The 18,407-nt window shown below is 49.7% G+C and overlaps 1 protein-coding gene across 7 annotated transcripts in view; it reads right to left on the reverse strand.

Moving 5' to 3' along the window:
- The window catches only part of RNF144A (ring finger protein 144A), a 169,720-nt gene that overhangs the window by 49,033 nt on the left and 102,280 nt on the right, over window positions 1-18,407 (reverse strand). For 5 of the 7 annotated variants that reach the window (XM_044771895.2, XM_044771897.2, XM_044771896.2 and 2 more), the window contains 2 exons: window positions 16,211-16,300; window positions 1,226-5,697 (listed from right to left, as the gene is read on the reverse strand). In XM_044771895.2, the coding sequence (XP_044627830.1) occupies window positions 5,566-5,697; window positions 16,211-16,300 (222 nt within the window). In that variant the 3' untranslated portion in view covers window positions 1,226-5,565. Of the gene's footprint in view, window positions 1-1,225; window positions 5,698-14,548; window positions 14,690-16,210; window positions 16,301-18,407 lie in introns of those variants that run through there. The other 2 variants (XM_070512661.1, XM_070512662.1) reach the window with 2 other exon arrangements.

An 18,407-nucleotide genomic window follows, 5' to 3' on the forward strand; every position in this document is an offset into this window, starting at 1 on the left:
TTGGCCGTCAGAAGGAACCAACCCTGCCAACATCTTGATGGTAGACTTCCAGCCTCCAGAACTGTGAGACAATAGATCTCTGTTGTTGAAGCTACCCGGTTGGTGGAACTTTACTATGGTGGCCCTAGGAAAGTGACATATTCCCCACAGCTTTAGAATGAAGGGTGAGTTCCCAAGCCTCGCACACTGTGCTCCCTGAGGTGGCACGTACAGTCCATCCCTAACAGTACCAGTCAGACCCAACTCCTTGAACTTGTTGGATGAGGCCATTCCTTTGAACACTCTTGCCCTCATTCTTGCTTGACTGACGCCTCCTCATCTGTAGAACCAAGTTCACACACCGCATCCTCTGGACAGCCTTCCTTGACCTCCCACCTGGCTGAAGTGCTGTGCCTGCGCCCACCATCGCATTTGTCACACCTTATTCTAATTGCCAGATCTGCCTCCTCCCCTGAATAGGAGCTAGGAGCAAGGCTATTGAGTCTTGAGTGCTGGTGATGAATCCCCACTTAACAACATGCACCTCCCTTGATCTGCACCTTAAAATTCTAAGGATGGTTTTGAAATGTAACCACAGGACAAATGACAGCTGCCTTTTCCTAGCCTTTCACTTCATGAGAATGAATGGGGTATATATTCTTCCAAGAAGTTTAGATGAGGCATATGAAAATCCAGGTGAAATACCCCGATCTGAGACTTACTATTATTTCTCCTATTAAACAAGAAGTATCCACATTTATTGTACTTTTTTTCCCAGCAGAAAAACAATACCCACTGATTTTTATGAAAATAAAATCCCCGTAGAATTCGATAGGTCTGTGAGTTCTTGTCTTCGTGCATGGAGGCAGAGCACCCACAGCAGAGATTTTTCCTGATGCTGCACTACTGGGTCTGCCCCGGGGGAAGGGGACGGGGAGCGCAGGAGAGGGCTGACTTCCCCAGCGACCCCGATCCCTTTGGTACAGAGAGCTGAGAAGACTCCTAAGAGAGAAAACTCACAACACAAGAGCTGTTTTCTCAGTGGTCTGAGATCTCTCTCCCGCCCCACCCCTTCTCCCTTCCACCTCCAATCCTCTTAACATTTTGAATCTTCAGGCCAGTAGTCAACTAAATATGTACAAAAGACGGAGCCAGACAGGATTTAAAAAAAGTAACCTGTATTCCAGCCAAAATATCTTTAAAAAGAAATCCCTTCTAAAGGGGGGACAAACTACGTAAGAGACAATACATTTAAAATATGTATTGAAATTACAAACCAAACTTTTCCATATGATTCCAAAGTACAAAACACAACATTAAAAGGCATTCAAACAGCTCTTTTATACATCACAGTGTTAGTGGCACAAAATGTATTGACATTTCAAAAACACAAACCAAACTTGTTTTTTTTTTACCACCACTTGTCAAATATATCATGTATACATGTGCATGACTCATTCATGCATTATTTTTATACAAGGTTAAAATACACACATGGTAAAATGAGCAAAGAAGGAACGAATGGTCAGGCATGTGGCAGGGACCTACCCCTAAGTGAAGGATCCTGGAATTGTGGAAGCCAGGATTACACAAATCAGAGGAAGGATGGAGGCCACGGGCTTGATACCAAACAGCATGCTCTCCCACTTCTGATGCATTAGCAATTACATTTTAACGCAGGACCCTTGGTTCCACTTGGCATTTTTGGCAATACCAGTCATAATCTCTTCATTTTGTTTATTTTCATCAGGGCTTGGGTTTATTCTAAGGAACAGACAAGCTTTGGTATTTTTTAAAGACTTTCACAAAGCTTTATACATGCAAAATATTTTCCCTTGATGATTTCATTATGATTGATACACACAAGAGTATTATTAATAAATGAGAATCCGAGAAATATACAAAAGAGCTCACCCTGGTCCTTTCAATTTCCACATTTTTAAAGACTACCAAGGGAAAATGTCCTATTCTAATTTGTTAAATAAGTTTTAACTTTTATAATGTAGGTGAAAAGGGATAAACTCATCTTGGAGTATCTTTTCCATATCTGATGATCCCTTTCCCATGGGCCCTGTATTCTAATCAGAAACTGGCCCGGTTCCTAAACCGGTCTTATGGAATAATATGCTGTAAAGAGGATGTGTCCCCCTTGAAAAAGATGCCAGAGAAGGCAGACGTTGGTTCCTTAGTCTGCAGCTACTCCTGGGCGTTGAGGAAGAACTGGTTTGGATGGCAATTCGAGCAGTCAAAGGGTTTGTTTCTGCTCAGATCCTAGTCAGTCCTCATAGATGGTGACTCCTCTGAAGGTGCTGGCCTCAGGTGACGATTGAAAAGCTTGAGTGGCTGGGCTACAGGATACATGACAGAGCCAGACTTGGAGATCAGGCACGACCAGTAAAACCTCACAATGGGGTCAGTTACACAAGGGACTCAGATAACCGACAGGTCAATGGTGCCCTCCATCGCCAAGCCCACTGGACAGCAGTAGAGTCAGCCATGGTCCATTTGGAAGGGTCTTCTTCCCTCCTCCCGAGCATTTAAAGGCCTCTAAATGAATAAACAGACATGGGCTTCCAGAGGGTCAGCGTGAAAATCATCTGTAAAAGTGAATCTCATTTTCAATTAAGACAAACTGTGCCGAATAACAGGAGTGAGTACACCTGCTAAGTGCAGAACTCCTCAGGTTTCACTAGGGAGTGACTGCGAGGTTAAAATCCAAAACATGGGCCATCTTCCCACGTTCTATCTACACTTTACATCAAGCATGGTTGACATCGCTTCCCCACAAACAATGGGGATAGCATTCCTTACTGAAAAAAGGAGTCAGACGAGGGAAATGCAAGTTCACGGAAGGATCTCAATGCGATTCTGCTGGTGTCTTTCTGGGGAAGGGAGGCTTCAGTTTTTTTTATTACTGAGTCAAACTGAGCCCACTGAGGCACACTTGATGCAAAAACTCAGAGCAAGTAAGTGCAGCTTTGGCCCCGGCCAGCCCCAGAATCTCTGTGGTCCCTCCCTGGGTCGAACCAGGTGCCTGTGATATGTGTCAGAGGTGAAGGCACAAGGATGGTTGGGGCTATGCACGTGCATGATTTGGCGATGGACTCCTCCAGGACAGATGGACAGCCTGACTCACTAGGAATGAAGGGATCTGAACTCAGGGAACGAAATCTTCCCAAAGACTCTGGTTCCTACCCCCAAGTAAGGGGTGCCACTGTATGGACTTCTGCCTGGTGCAGTGGGCAGCAGCTGGTCCAGGCAGGATGGACAGGGAGGGGGGATGGCCTGCCCGGTGGGCCACTGGACCTGGGGCCAAGAGCCTGCTGTCTTCCATATACATTTTAACAGGCACTGGCTAGATAAGTGCATTCACAAATCCCAGTATGAGGCCTGAGGCCCAGGCCACCAGCTTCATCTTCAGGCCTCATGCATTTGTCTCTCTCTCTAGAAAAGCCATTCTCCCACCAGACCTATCGCAACATCTCCAAGCACAGAGACTCATTGCTCGGGCTTCTTCCAGAAAGACAGTCTCAGGCATGCTCTCATTTAGTTATGGAATTTTTTTTTTTTTAAAGATTTTATTTTTTCCTTTTTCTCCCCAAAGCCCCCCGGTACATAGTTGTGTATTCTTCGTTGTGGGTTCTTCTAGTTGTGGCATGTGGGACGCTGCCTCAGCGTGGTTTGATGAGCAGTGCCATGTCCGCGCCCAGGATTCGAACTAACGAAACACTGGGCCGCCTGCAGCGGAGCGCGAGAACTTAACCACTCGGCCACGGGGCCAGCCCCCTAGTTATGGAATTTTTAAACTGCAATTATAAGGAGAATTTTTTGAACATAATTTTGACACAGACTGGTTTCCTAAATGGCTTCAGTTTCACAAAGAGAAGAAACCCTAGAGGTGAAACGTGAGGTGCTCCTGTTTCTCCTAACCTATAAATGTTAAGAAATAAAGAAGACATTTCTAGAGGCACGGGGAAAGCAGGACCTGAGACCGATGGACGATGTGGAAGGCAGAGACAAAAGACCACCACATTTGACCAAGGTGCTCGCAACAAGCAAACGTGTGATAAAAGTCGAATTTTGTTTTCATTTTACTCCTTTCTGGAATGCTTAATAAGTTTTAAAAAGTTCCACTATAATAAATCTACAACATTAGCCTTTCGACTATTTTTAGAAGTCCCAAGTTCAAGGCAATTAGTTTGCTCTTTAAAAGCACGTTCGGCTTTAGAAGCTAAATCAAAGTCAACTGTAAAGAATACGCTTTCCCCACTTTTCAGAGCCAATTGATGAGTTACCTGTGTCTTATTGATCTGTGCATTCTGCTACTGTGGTAACAGCCTGTGAAAGAGGGAGTGCCACATCCCCCATCAAAATGACTAAGTGAAACAGAAGGTACTTTTCGGCAGGGGCAAAATGGTTAGCAACAGGGCTTGGAACTGTGTAAGATAAATGACTTCTCCGAAATAACTCAGTCATTTGAAAAACTGTGAAAATCCAGGAAGCTTCTCCTCCAAACCCCAGGAGTCCTCAGCCGTGCCAGGAGGCCCTGCCTCTGCGGGTCAATAGCACTATTCTCTGCTTACTGTCTGCCTGGGGAGACTGAGGCAAGCGGCCAACCAGAGAGATTCCCAGAAGAGCTATTTCCAAGTAAAACATTTGGTTTCTGAAGACATTGAAAAATATGTGCTGATACCTGGGTGAGAAGATATAAGCCCTGTGAGCTGAGTTTAATCACCAAAGAGAGAAAGAACAAAAGGCAAATCTAATGATGGAGATGCTCCTTTAAAACGTCAGTATTCTCAAAGAGATGCAACCATAGGGGAAGCACGTTTATAACGGGACGCAGCTTACAGCATTCAAAAAGGCATTACGAGTTTCAAGAAAAAACACATAGAGCGCATAAGGCTTTCTAAATCTCCTGAAAAGTGGCAGAGCCAGAAAAGTCGTTTAACGATAACTTCTTAAAATGCACATTTCAAGAAAGGCATAGGATGGTTTAGATGCACCTTGTTGAGTTTTCACTAATTAGTTGGAAAAAAAGAAAAAAAACACCTTCTAAAAAGGATTTTACTAAATGCCATTAGTAATAAAAACAGTTGTCATAAACAGAGTGCTTTTCTCAAGTCAGAATAACCGGATTCTGTCTGAAGTGTGTTGCAATCTTTAAAAGACTTCTTCTCTCAGTAATGTGGCGCCATCTTGAAGCCAAGGAGGAGACGGACGACATTTTGCACGAGGAGGTCTCTTGAGCAACCACCAGACGTTCCTGGTCTATCACCATAGGGAGAAAACTGCCCAGGGTGCTTCATATAGCACCTCCCTTGTCAAGTCTGCAGAGACCAATTCTGTGGGGACGTGCCCTCCCATGCCAGCCTTGCCTTCCCCATGCCTAGGGGACTGCACTCGGGGCCTTGGCAAACGTTCTGACGTCAGTCCCTGAAATCACGGCATCCAGCGTGACACTGTGAAGCTCAATGGGGCACATAAGGCAAGAAAGATGTTTAGTGAGAGGGGGACGGCAGGATGGGGTTGGGGAGAGCCACGCTTCCCGGAGGCAGGGGTCTTGTTCCAGCATCATGCCTTCCTCTAGGTGGGTAATGGGTCGTCATCGCCTTTACTGCACTTGCACTTGCAGCAAAGTACAAATGGAGTGGCCAGGAGCAGGAAAGGCGAGGCCACCAAGAGCAAGAGCCCAAATCCAGCAAAAATGCCCACGACCTGCAAGAAGGAAACACAGGAGCAAAGGGTAAGGCGGCTTGTCTGCAGGTTCCATAGCTAACGTATAAACCACCCACCCACCCACCCATCATCCACCTATCCATCCATCCATCCATCCATTATCCATGCAACATCCACCCACCCATCCATCCATCCATCTGTCATCTCTCCATCCACTCATCCATCCATCTCCCATCCGTCATCCATTCACCCATGATTTACCCATCCATTCATCCATCCATCCAACCATTCATCTATCCAACTATCATCCATCCATCCATCAACTCATTCATTCTTCCATTCATCATGCATCCATCCATCCATCAATACATTCATCCACCCATCAATCTATCCACCCATATTTCCTTCCCTTCACTTTCTTCCCACCACTTCTCCCCCTTTCCTTCCTTTCTCTTTCTTCCTTTTCCTTCCCTTCCCCTCCCTCCTTCTATCTGAGCACCCAAATATCCATCCTTTTATACATCCAATTAACCAACAAGCTTCTCCTGAGCCAGACACTGCACTAGGTGTGGCAAATAGAGAGGCACATCAGATCTTAGCCCTTAAGGAGCATCCAATCTGGTGGAAAGGGACATCAATTGAATCAACTGATAACAGTACATTTTACAAAAACTGACAGGTGTAAAGGAAGCCCAAGAGGCAGATGCCTACATTTGCCAGGAGGAAGGAGGGTTTCCAATGGGAGATGGCTGAGACTGTAATGACGAGGAGGTGGATAGTAAACAAGGAAGACTAGGTTAAGGCATTCCAGATGGGAGGACAGGAGAGGCACAGGCACTGTGCATCAGGGAGGGACCAGACCTGTGCCATTCCTGGAGTTTAAAACCCAACAGTGACTGTTTACGCATTTTCATTTTGTTTTAAAACCTATGTTACCTCTAAGTAAGAGTAACTGCTGAAAGACTAAAGCCTCAAATGTGGGCACAGTGTCATCTAATTCAGGCAACGTGGATGGTCAGAGGAGCAGAGAGTCTGCTCTTTGCCTAGTTTGTGCCATCAGCTGCATCCCTCCCGGCCAATGGAGAGCGCAGAATCGAAATCTGAAGATGGAGTTAGACCGTCAACTAGTGTTCAGAGCAATAAATACATGAACACGGTTGGCACGTGGTTCTAATGCTGACTCAGTTTGTTCACTTCTCTCTGGGCCTCAGTCTCCTCAGTGATAAAATAAACCACTGAGGTGAAAGCTCTCTAAAGGCTATCATCAGCTCTGAAATATGATGCTATGCTAAAGCATCCCCGATGTGTGAAAGTACACGTTGACTTAGGTTTCTGCCTGAAAGCCATCACACACACATGCACTCACATCATGTTGCATTTATAAATGAGAATTGTGCGAATGCTATGAATCCATGTTTTCTGCCAGGTGGCTAAGTCCATTTGTCTGAGCAGAACGTCAATGGTGGAATTCCACGGTATGAATTCAGACCCTGTTTTGTTAAAATCACGTGTACACTGATATTTCAGAATGCATGAAAACACACAGGAAGGTGTTATTCATTGGTGGGGGGGGGGCACTCCTGAGCAATCTCAATACTGGAAACGTAGAGTCCCAAAGGAGCCAGGGACTCTTTGCCGTCCGACACACTGAAATCCTCGACCAAAAACTCACATTCTTGGCCAATAAGACACCATCTCAGTTTTCAGTCTATGCCATCTCTTTGCACGCCATTTAATAAGCTGGTTACCCAGCCTCCCGCCAGCTGGTGATAGGAGGATGCACACACTGCCAGAAGGAAGGCAGCCAACAGGAAAGAGTGAGACAGGAAGCAAGTGTCACAAAACAAAAACAATCACTTAGTGGGCATGGTATAAATATGTGTGAGGCACAGCTTACATACTGTGGGACACAGAGGGACAGGTGCACAGTTTCAGGCTCCCAGGGGAATCATGGGAGAACACAGCATCTTTCATACCAGCAAACCCTGATTTAAGGGAACAGTCAACCACTCAGACTGACTTTCTCAAACGGTACACTACTTCCGGGCAGAACACACCTTGTGTGACGATTGTAAACCCCTACGTGCAGCCTAGTGCCTCTCCCATAATAAATGTCCAACATATGTTTATGCGATGAACCAGTTGAATAGAAACTGGTATGTTCTGAAACCTCTTCCCCAGAGAGTTCTTCAGCAAAACACATCCTAGGGCTTGGAAACACCAAGCCAAAGTCAAAGATATGGTACAGTGAATGGACCGACTCTCGTTCATTGAAACCTGGCACTTGAACACAGCATCATTATTTGTCGAGTACATGCTTGAAGGCAGCGGAGGCTGGGACCATGATGGGGGTAAGGGGCCGGGGGCTGTGCTGGGGTGCGCTGGGGTCAGCTCACAAGTCTCTCCCCAATCCTCCATTCAGTGAAATCATGTCAGCAGCCTGAAATAGCCATCATGGGAGTGTTTACACCACGGAAAGCGGCCAACGATAGAGGTTAGGCCCTTCCCTCCTCTCCTGCCCTGCGGGCAGCTGTTAAATATCATCACAGGGCTGGCTGTGTGTGGGTTTTGAGGAAGGGGATTAAATGAGAAAGCAGTGCTAGCTGGCAGTTGTAACTCGTTTACGTGGGATCTTTAGCGATTGACTGCCCCCACCTCTCTCTTCCTCACCCTTCTACAGAGTTCCTCTTTTCTCTGCTTAATGAATATCTTGTTCTGAACTGTATGGTGCAAGGAGAACTAGGATCCGATTTTGTCCTCTGACAGAATGGGTTCTCCTGCTGGGAGGAGGAGGCAGACACGCAAATAATTACAAACTTTGGCAGAAACACAGATTCAAGACACCGGAAACAGATCCTGAGGAGTTAAGGACAGCTTCCTTGGGGAGGTGGTGGGTCCAGCAGGAGACAACCAGGTGGAGATGGGCTGGGGCACGATGAAGAGAGCGACTGGGAGCCGGGGGGGGGGGAGGTCGTCTTTGAGGATGTGAGGCCACGCTGATGGCCAAGGAGGAGAAGGACCCGGGCAGAGAAAGCAAGGACTGGCGCCTGTGCAGCCGGCCCAGGAGGGAGGTTCAGGCAGCACGAAGGCAGCGACGTGGGTAGAGGGGAGTGAGCGTGGGAGGAGGTGGGGAATCCTGGTGGTCACCCGGGCGTTTTGTTTAAGCAACACAGAAGCTGGTGATGCACGTCCAGAAATGAGGGAGACGCAGAGGAAGAGATTTTGCGGAAAACATCTAAAATTCTGCTCACGCATGTTCTATCTGAAATGCCCCTTAGACATCCAAGTGGAGACACTGGCTGCCAGGGAGACAGGTAAGCTGTGAGACCAATGGGGCAGTCGGGTGAAAATGGAAGTGAAGTGGACAGAACCACGTGGCCAGAGGAGGGCCACGGGCACTAGGAATGCACGCACAGGGCTAACAGGACGCCTCCCTCCCTGCTGTGGTCATGAGAGCTGGTCCCACCTCCCCATACTTGCAGAATAAAGAAAGCTTATTGACCCTGGATTATAACCCCGCCAATTTTCTCATTTCACCAATGCAAAACCTATAGCCAAAAAGCGATGCCAAAGGTCCAGTATTTGTGTAAGTCAGAGAGGACTGGGCATCCTAGTTTTAGTACAGGAGACAACTCGTGCGTATGTCACTGAGCTCAGTGACAAACACCCAGAACAGGTCATTGCACGAGGCTGCCAGGAGAGGAGTGTTTCTGGAAAGAACTCCTGCCCTGCCCTGCAGCTCAGCCTCGGGGGGTGTTAGCGGGCATGTCCCCTCGGATGCGTGACTACAGAAATTCGTAATTAGCTAGCTGTATCAAATGCCATACTTTGCACAAAAGCGAGCTCTCTCCCTGCTGTGAGGTGGGTCTAGGGGTAAAGCGCATCTCCTCACTGCTCTGAATAGAAGGAAGAACCAGGGTGGACCAGACGCACCCGGGCAGGGGCTGGCATCCTGAGGCAGGAGATGCACTTTAGTGAAAAGAAGTGTGCCTTTTCTCTCTTACACGGTGGCGGGTTTCTGGAACAGCACTGGAAAAGGGAAGCAAACACTGACGGCAATCGTGGTTAGAGTGAGCGTGCAAGAGGGCAGAGGAGAGGACACACGCCCAGGAACGCTGCAGTAATGACAAACGAGCCATGTCTGCACACCCTGCGTGAGGGCCTGCACGACCGCCCGGCCATTTCTCACATCCATGTGGAAAAAGCACTGTTTCCGCAGGAGCCTGTTGTACAGGGTACAAAACATCCCTCGGGACAAAACAGAAGTGTACGAAACCTTTCCATGCCAAAGACACAGAATTCTTCCACTCACAGCGTGGGGTCTTTTTAGGAAAGTCCAGGTGAAAGGGTGCTGGCTGAAGCGTATTTGCATGAAATACTGAAGCAGCATACCGCAGTCACAGGAAGCCACACTAAAATTCTCAGACATCTCCTAAAACAATTTTACCTAACTTCACATCTACTGGCAGGAAAAGCTGAATCGACAAATTATACTAGGCGGTCGACCGCAACCCCTAAAAGGTGGGAGTCACGGGACATGAATGTAGGGGGATTTCTTGGGGACTGTTGAGGCTGAGCCTGGCAAGGCCCCCAGTGCAGACAGAGAAGCAGCTCCCGGGGAGCTTATGACGCCGACACGGGGCAAAATCTCCAACGATGGCACCACCACTGATGCCAGAGGCAGGGAAGCTGACCCCTCTATTGGATTGTGCGTCAATGTGCAGGTGAAGATGAGGACTGCGCTAAATAGACTCGAACTGACAGCACGCGCCTGGGCATTTGTGCGGACGACAGGCACTACGTGTTTCTACCCATGGGCTGCAGTCAATAAAATTCAAAAGCCACCACTCGGCATGTGCTCCGGCCTGGGCAGGTTAAAGGAGGCTGATGGGAGGAGGCAGAGCCGGGGCAGAACCTTAAAAATGGATGGGAAGAATATGGGCAGAGAGAGAGAAGGAGCAAAATGGAGCAGGGAGAGGGGCAGGCGTGAGAAGGGACAGCAGAGCCTCGGAGTGGGTTCTTCAGGGAAGCCACCAGGCTGGCAGTTTCTGCTTTGCAGAGAGATGGAGATGAGGCTAAATGAGCAAGTAGGGCCAGATGCTGGAGGACCAGGAATGTCAGGGCGAGCAGTCCTCAGTTATGTCCTGTCTGTGCTGCTCTGAAACCTTCTGTGGCTCCCTAGTGCCATCAAGTCTTACATCTACAGCATGACACTTGATTCTCTCCAGATTTAATCACTCCTTCACCCTCAGCTTCCCACCAGCTGCACCGAAGCCCCAGATGTCCCCACCCTGCTCCTGTGGTCATGCCTGGGCCTCTGCTCTCACTGTCCCTTCTTCCTTGAATGTCTTTTCTAAAACCTCCAACTTCAGAAACTTTATGGTCAGATTTAGGTGCCAGTCTTTTCATACAGTTTCCGTCAGTCTTCTAGCCTGAATTATTAACAAAAAATACTTCCATGCTTTGAACATCTCACTCTGCCTTGCAATCCTCTGTGCTCCCCAGAGCCAGGCACTGAAGTCCACTCCATCAGTATGCACTGGGCTTCATCCAAGTGCTGCACGGGGCAAGCGTGCAGGTCAGTCCACAGAGCACAGAGGAGGGAAAGGTGGCAGGGGAGATGCAAGAGGCCAGAAAAACAGGCAGGACCATGCCCCCACACTGGAAGTGATCTCTACAGAGGGACCTATTTCTAAAAGGCAGACAAAGATGAGACCATATGAAGTCAGGGGTTTCCAGGTAGGGTGGGCATCCACTCAAACTGCCGTATGTGCACCTGTCACACTTTGTCACACTAACATTGCTGCCTTGTTTCCCCAAACACAACTGTACCAGGTCTGGAGTCCAATTTTTTTTTCTTTTGCTGAGGAAGATTCACCCACTTTTTCTTTTTTTTCTTTTGCTGAGGAAGATTCACCCCGAGCTAACATCTACTGCCAATCTTCCTCTTTTTGTATGTGAGTTGCTACCACTGCATGGCCACTGGCAGACAAGTGGTGTAGGTCCATGCCTGGGAACCAAACCCAGGCCACCAAAGCAGAGCATGGCAAACTTAACCACTAGGCCACCGGGCTGCTGGCCCAGGAGTCCACTTTTCTTAACGGTAACTTCTTTATTTCCTCTAGAGAGGGAACAAGTAGCATCACCTCTCTAACTACACCTGACTGTTCTTTCTTTCTCTGAATGGTCACAAACTTCGCATCATCCACCTCCGTCATGCTCCCACCAGGAGCAAACCCAGAACAAAGCAGCTCTCCCAGGATCCCAGGTGAACGTGGCTCAGCCAGGCAGGCCCCTTTTCTTCTTGTCTCATCCCTAAGAAGATTCCCATGTGTCGAGTAGCCGAAGGAACAAGGATGTTGGTCCCTCCAGGGCCCATCGGCTTTGAGGAGGGAGATTGCAACCCAGCCACAGGAAAGCCAAACTGAGGGTTCACTCTTTCATCCAAGTACTTTTCCTGCAGCACCCTTCTGTCTCAGGCGTGGGCCCAGGGCCGTGAGGTCACAGGGATGAGCAAGACAAATCCCTGCTCTCAAGGACGGTTTGTCTATCATAAACGATGAGACGTGTTCAAGAGGGAACAAAAGGAGTGAATCACAATAAGATGTGGTAAGAGCCAGAAGAAATATCCAGAGCTCAGAGGATACGGGAGGAGGGCTCTAGTAACAATCAGGAAAGACTTCACGGAGGCAGTGACACCTGCATTTGGTTGTGGAGGTGGGTAGAATTTAGATGTGCAGAGCTGGGCGCGGCCAGGACAAGTAGAGAAAAGATGAAGACCAGGGGGGCAGCAGGGCCAAAGCGAAGAGGCCAGGAAGAGGGAGACGGCACAGCTGGGAGCATTCGTCCCGAAGGCCAGTGAGGAAGAGGGGAAAGGAGGGATGTGGTGTAGAGATGCACATTCAGGCCACGGAATCAGGTTCCTGCCTGCCACCCCACAGCATCCAGACCCCGGCGCCTACCATGGTTTCTGGATGCTTTGTAAATACACAACAGAAACTTCATGAATAACTTGATGGAAGATAATAAAACCCACATTTCCGCTTAAGAGGCTTTACAATAAACACAAAGTAAAACTCCACTCACAGGGTCGTTAACAAGTCAGCTAATAAGTAAACCCCCAGCAAGAGCCTGTTGGAAGGGGAAAGGGAATGGAGGGCACCAATATGATCAAAGACCAGGAGACTCACGTGGGAAATGAGGACGTCTAAGCATCCACGTTGATGCTTCACCTCTAAAGACAAATCAGAAGAACAGAAGCGCCTCCTGGTAATGGGTGTTCCACAGCGTGTGTTGGGGGAGGTTCTTGCTGTCACACTGCAGGCTTGAGAACAAGGCCTTCCATTGTTTGTACAGGAACGTCTGCCCCGGCGCAGCTCTGCCACTGCACACAATATCCCTCAGTTTGTCCATGCAGCCGGCTTTCGCTTCCACTGCTTTACACGTCTCATAGTTTTCACGACTGCCTTCACTTTCCTTTGACACTGGCTCACTCATATTTTATGGTTTACCCCAAGCCTAACACTAAATTGTGACATCCTCTGCTGCTCTATCTACAACCCCGCGTGTCTCTGGGAGCTTCTCACACCATAGAGAAGTGGATGCTTTCCTGAATGCTTCTGTTCAGTTCCACTAGGACCCAGAGGGCCCTGAGATCAGGGGTGGTTCCTTCGTCCATGGGCTCCAGGGCCCAGCTCACAGCTGGCACTAGTAGGTGCCCCTTCTGGCTTGCTGACTGATGATGCTGAGAGGAACTGCAGAGAGGGGCCTCCAGGCTCCTTCCTCCACAACAGTTCACGGTGTGAATCCCGGGTCGTCAGGTTCCTGTATTTCTCAAGTGCGCTGTTCTCTTAGTGACTGCCACCAGGAAAGCAGTGCTGCCCAGGACCCTCAGGAACACGTGACTCACTCCCAGTGCTAAACAGGCACAAGGCAAGTGTGACCCCCGAGGCTGCCTTACAAAGAGAGACAGATTCCACTGGGCTCTCGCTTGCTCCTGGGAAGCCCGTGCTTGGTCAGCCACCATGTTGCTAGGAAGTTCAGGCCATGTGGAGAGACACATGCTGGAGTTCCAGCCCCAGCTCCAGCTGAGGCACCACCAACAGCGGGATTAACTCCCCACTATGCAGAGAGCCAGTGAACGTCAGAGAACGTCGCCCCAGCCAATGCCAAGTCGGGTTGAGGCGAGCTGTCTCTGCGGAGCCTCATTCACACCGAAGTCTCGTGAGCAAAGGGAACATGAGGATAAGCCAGCACGTTGGGGAGGTTGGTTGCACAGCAGTAGAGAACAAGGCCCTGGGCAAGTCACTTTCCCTTGGCTGGCACTCGCTCCCTACACGGAAAAGGCCTGAGAAGGACCCCGTGATCTCCGAGGCCTCACCTGGTTCTGACTTTCAGGGTTCAGGTGCGCATACCTGCGTCCACTTGCCCAGCGGCTATGCAAATACAGGACGCCCGAACCAGTCCACATCCATCCCCACCACATGCAGCCAGGGGAAAACCAGTACAAGGAGCAACACGGCCCCACTGCAGTTTCCTATACTGTGCAGGGGTGGGCATGTTGTTATGAATCGTGTCCCCCCAAAATGCCATGCCAGAGTCCTAACTCCCAGTTCTTCAGAATGTGGCCTTATTTGGAAACAGGGTCTTTACAGAGGTCATCAAGTTAAAACAAGGTTATCAGAGCAGGCCCTAATCCAGTATGACCTGCATCCTTATCATAAGGGAAATTTGGACACAGACACAGGCAAGCAGAGAGGAAAGACAGCCACGTGAAGAGGGAGGGTGGAGTGATGCATCTGCAAGTAAGGATTACCAAGGACCGCTGGCCAGCACCAGGAGCCAGAAGAGGCAGGAAGGAGTCCCTTGCAGGCATCAGTGAGAGCATGGCCCTGCCGACACCTTGATTTCAGGCTTCTGGCCTCTAGAACTGTGAGGGAGTACTTTTCTGCTGTTCCAAGCCGCCCAGTTCGAGGTCCTTTGTTACAGCAGGCTACAAACTAGTGCAGAGGCGGAGGGGTAGGCACTGAAGCTGGGGCAGGGACGAGGGTGTAGCAAGGAGGGAGAAATGTCAATGGAGCTAAAATCAACCCTCCAGACCCAGGTCAGCAAACTGGCCCGTGGGCCAAATCTGGTCCACAATCTGCTTTGTTTTGTTTAGCTCAGCTTTACAGAGCTATAATTCACAGACACTGCAACTCACCCACCTAAAGTGCACATTCAATGGTTGTTAGCGTATTCAGACTGGTGCAACCATCACCACCGTCAATTCTACCACCTGTTTTCTTAATCAGAGGTTTTCTGTAACGCAGCCATGGTTCTTTGTTGACATATTGTCAGTGGCTGCTTTTTCCCTACCAGGCAGAGTTGACAATTGCAACCGAATCTTACGGTTTGCAAAGCCAAGACCATCTAGCGTGGGGCCCTTTCCAGAAAGCGTCTGTCAGCCCTGCCGTGGATCTGTTCGGCTGTGCCACAGCCCTGCAGCGAGGACTACGGAGGAAGCGCAGTTAAAGGTGGACCCTTGCCCATTCCCAGGAAACTGCCCTGAGACGTGGCTCCTTCATCTCCCAGACAGGGTGACAGCTGTCCCAGCGCGGAGGCGAGAAGTGCTGTGAGCACGAGCCCTTCAGGCCTCTTCCACACCCAGAAACTCGCACAGACCGAGTCTCCTCCAGCTAATGTCCTCAGGGCTTCCCTGTCACCCAGGGGAAAACCAGAACCTCTCACCATGGCCTGCAAATCCCAGGGGGTCTGGACTCAGATCATCTCTGACTATACCTGCCTCACTCCCAGAGCTTCATCCCACAGTTCTACCCTTCAACTCATCCCTGTCCCCTGTGCCTGGACTGTCCCTCTGTCCTGTTCCACACACTCCCACAGCCCGCTCCTTCACATCATTCAGTGCTCAGCCAAGGGCACCACCTCCAAAGGGCTTTCTCGATCACACAATCTAAAAGACCCCCCCCATCACATCCCCTCCACAGCTGAATTCACATTACACATATGCTGCTGGTATACTATCTCTGTCTCTTCTCTCATGTGGGTTCCAGGAGAGAAGAATGTGTCTCACCAGAGTATTTCCAGCTCCTAGAATAGTGGCTGGTGTACAGCAGGAAGTAAATATGTGTTGAAAGTATGAATAAATACTAACGCACGAGCCCTGGGTAAACCCCACAGGCTGCCCAGACAGGCAGAGGGGCTTTCTCCATTCATTCCCTGTTACCCTTTCCTGTGACTAAGCTGCTCACCTTGGAGCCTCCATAGAAAGCTCTTCTTTAAGGGCTACACAAGGATTAACTGAACACAGTGGATTGTTACCAAGACAAGGTACAAGCAACCTACAGTGTGACGCTACAGAACCATCATGTGCTAACTGTGTATTACAGTGTCATCCGAGGCCAGGAGAAATTTTGGCAAGAATCACATTTATCAGCTCTATTTTTCTATACAGCAGATCTCCAAGCAATTGGCAAGTCTCCTGGAACCCACACACATGAGCTCTCTCTCTCTCTCCTCGGGAGATCAATGCTCCAGGTGAGTCACTTCCTACCTGTGTCCGATGCCAGATCACAGAAGCCCTGGAATGGCCCAGCTTGTTCCGGCAGGGTCCTTTATCATAGTGGATCAGGAGGAAATCATCCTGGGAAGAAAAGAAAGAGGAGGGGTAGATGGGAGATTCCTCTCAGTTTAGTGAATGAGTCCTGCCTGCGCCTGGTATCTTTCTTTATGCTCAGAGGAAGTGGGGATGAGAGAGAGTGGGTGACAAGAGAGCAAGAGCATCTATCGGCACCACGCGGCTGCTGCCGCTGCAGGGCCCGCTGCTGGTCCCCAGGGCCTCCATCCTCCGTGGGCGCTAGAGGGAGCCCTCTTCCAGGTTCCAGTCTCAGCCTGAAGAAGGGCTCCCCCGGGCTCAGGGGCCTTCTGATTTTGTAGGAAAGAAGGAATCTCTGTGGTGCAGTGCTTCTGAACAAGTAGGTCAGAGGGTCTAAAAGCTGCTCCTGGCCCTGGCTGCGCTTGATCCCACCGGAGTCCTTCCGCCTCGCATCTTCCTGTCGCCCTGGCAGGACTATTCCGGGAGTGGAGGGTCTCCTTGCTTGTGGTCTGTCCTCCTCCATCAGTGCCAGGCGTCTCACCTCGAGAGTGCCTCCCTCTCAGCTCAGATCACTAAATGTTCTCATCATTGGAGAACTAGCTCGGAACCCGTCTTCCACCTACAATTTCTCCAAGTGTCTGCGAGTGAGCAGAAGCTCCTTCTGACTCTCACGGAAACCTCCTGTTCCACCTCCCTCCAGGTGTTCTCACGTCCCACCTTAACCTCCAGTCACCGTGCTGTCATTTTCTTGGCGTTGGGACCCTCACTGATGTCAAACTCTGTAACTGTGCTTCTAGCTCAGTGCATGGCACCCAAAACCTGAACAAGCACCGGCAGAGGGGGCGGGAGTGGGTGGTCTACACACTCCCTCTGGTCCTCCAGGAACGGAGGTGCCATCTTCTCTCCTACTGCTCATAAAACAAAACGGCTCCATCGACAGCACAAAGGAGGGGCTGATGGCTGTTTATTCATTTAACTTACAGTGTAAAAAGACAGCCTCTTTTTGAGCAAAGAGTCAATAAGCACAGAGCCCAAAGCGTCTGAGAGGGCAGGAAGTTACTCTTCTGAGAGCCAGGGAGGGCTAGACACAGCGGCTGCTGTCTGGCCCCTAAAATCAACTCTGCTAGAAGAGACTGCATGGCTGCAGCCAGCAAGGCCTCCTCACCTCCCAAGAAGGTGCTGGCCTTGACTTTGCTGGTTTTACAGGTCGACCCTGTGGTGCCTGAATGCACAGTGCACATCAAGACCCCCTGGCTCTTCTGGTGCAACAGCAGGAAGCCTGCTCAGGAGGTTGGCAGTCCCGGCCTGTCGCCACCGCTCACCTGCCTTCTGTGTTTCCCTCTTCAAAGGGATGTGCAGGCGCAGATGGAGGCAAAGCCTCTGCCAGCCGGAGTTCTGTCTGCCATGCAGCTACTGTCCCTGATGACTTCTGTCCACCGTGAACTCGCTCTTCCTTGCACTATTAACTGCACTCCTTTACTGATATTAATTTGCACACACCACTGAGATAAGTAAATTTTTCCCAGACTGCCCATCACAAAGTCTTGCACCCTGAGCTCTTGAATACTCTTTGAATTTTCTTTTTTGGAGGAAGATTAGCCCTGAGCTAACATCTGTGCCCATCTTCCTCTACTTTATATGTGGGACGCATGCCACAGCATGGCTTGACAAGCAGGGCATAGGTCCATGCCCAGGATCTGAACCAGTGAACCTCAGGCCACCAAAGTGGAGCACGTGAACTTAACCCTTGCACCACCGGACTGGCCCCTCTTTGAGTTTGCTTTTTGAAACATAAACCAAATCATGTTGCACCACCCTGGTGAAAAGTCTTCAATGTTCTTTTCTAGCAAATGTGGACAAACCCGGCTGCCTGCTGGAGTCTCCTGGACAGCTCATGGGAGATGCAGATTGTGGGCATGAGTCGCTGTGCTGGAGGCCAAACCATCAGCTGGGTACAGAGACCCTTGTCAGGCCCAACTCCCTTTCCAGCATTTCTGGCCACGATCAGGCCATGTGCCATTCATGTCCTTCTTCATCACTTTCGGTTCTCCGGAAGCTGCCTGCCTCGGCACACTCTGTTGTCTTTGCTGGTGACCACCTCTCCCTCCACTGTCACTGCGCCCCGACCCACCCTGACCCGGTGCCTGCCTCCCCC

The sequence above is a fragment of the Equus asinus genome, chromosome 6, assembly GCF_041296235.1.
Source record: "Equus asinus isolate D_3611 breed Donkey chromosome 6, EquAss-T2T_v2, whole genome shotgun sequence".
In the NCBI taxonomy this organism is placed as follows: Eukaryota; Metazoa; Chordata; class Mammalia; order Perissodactyla; family Equidae; genus Equus; species Equus asinus.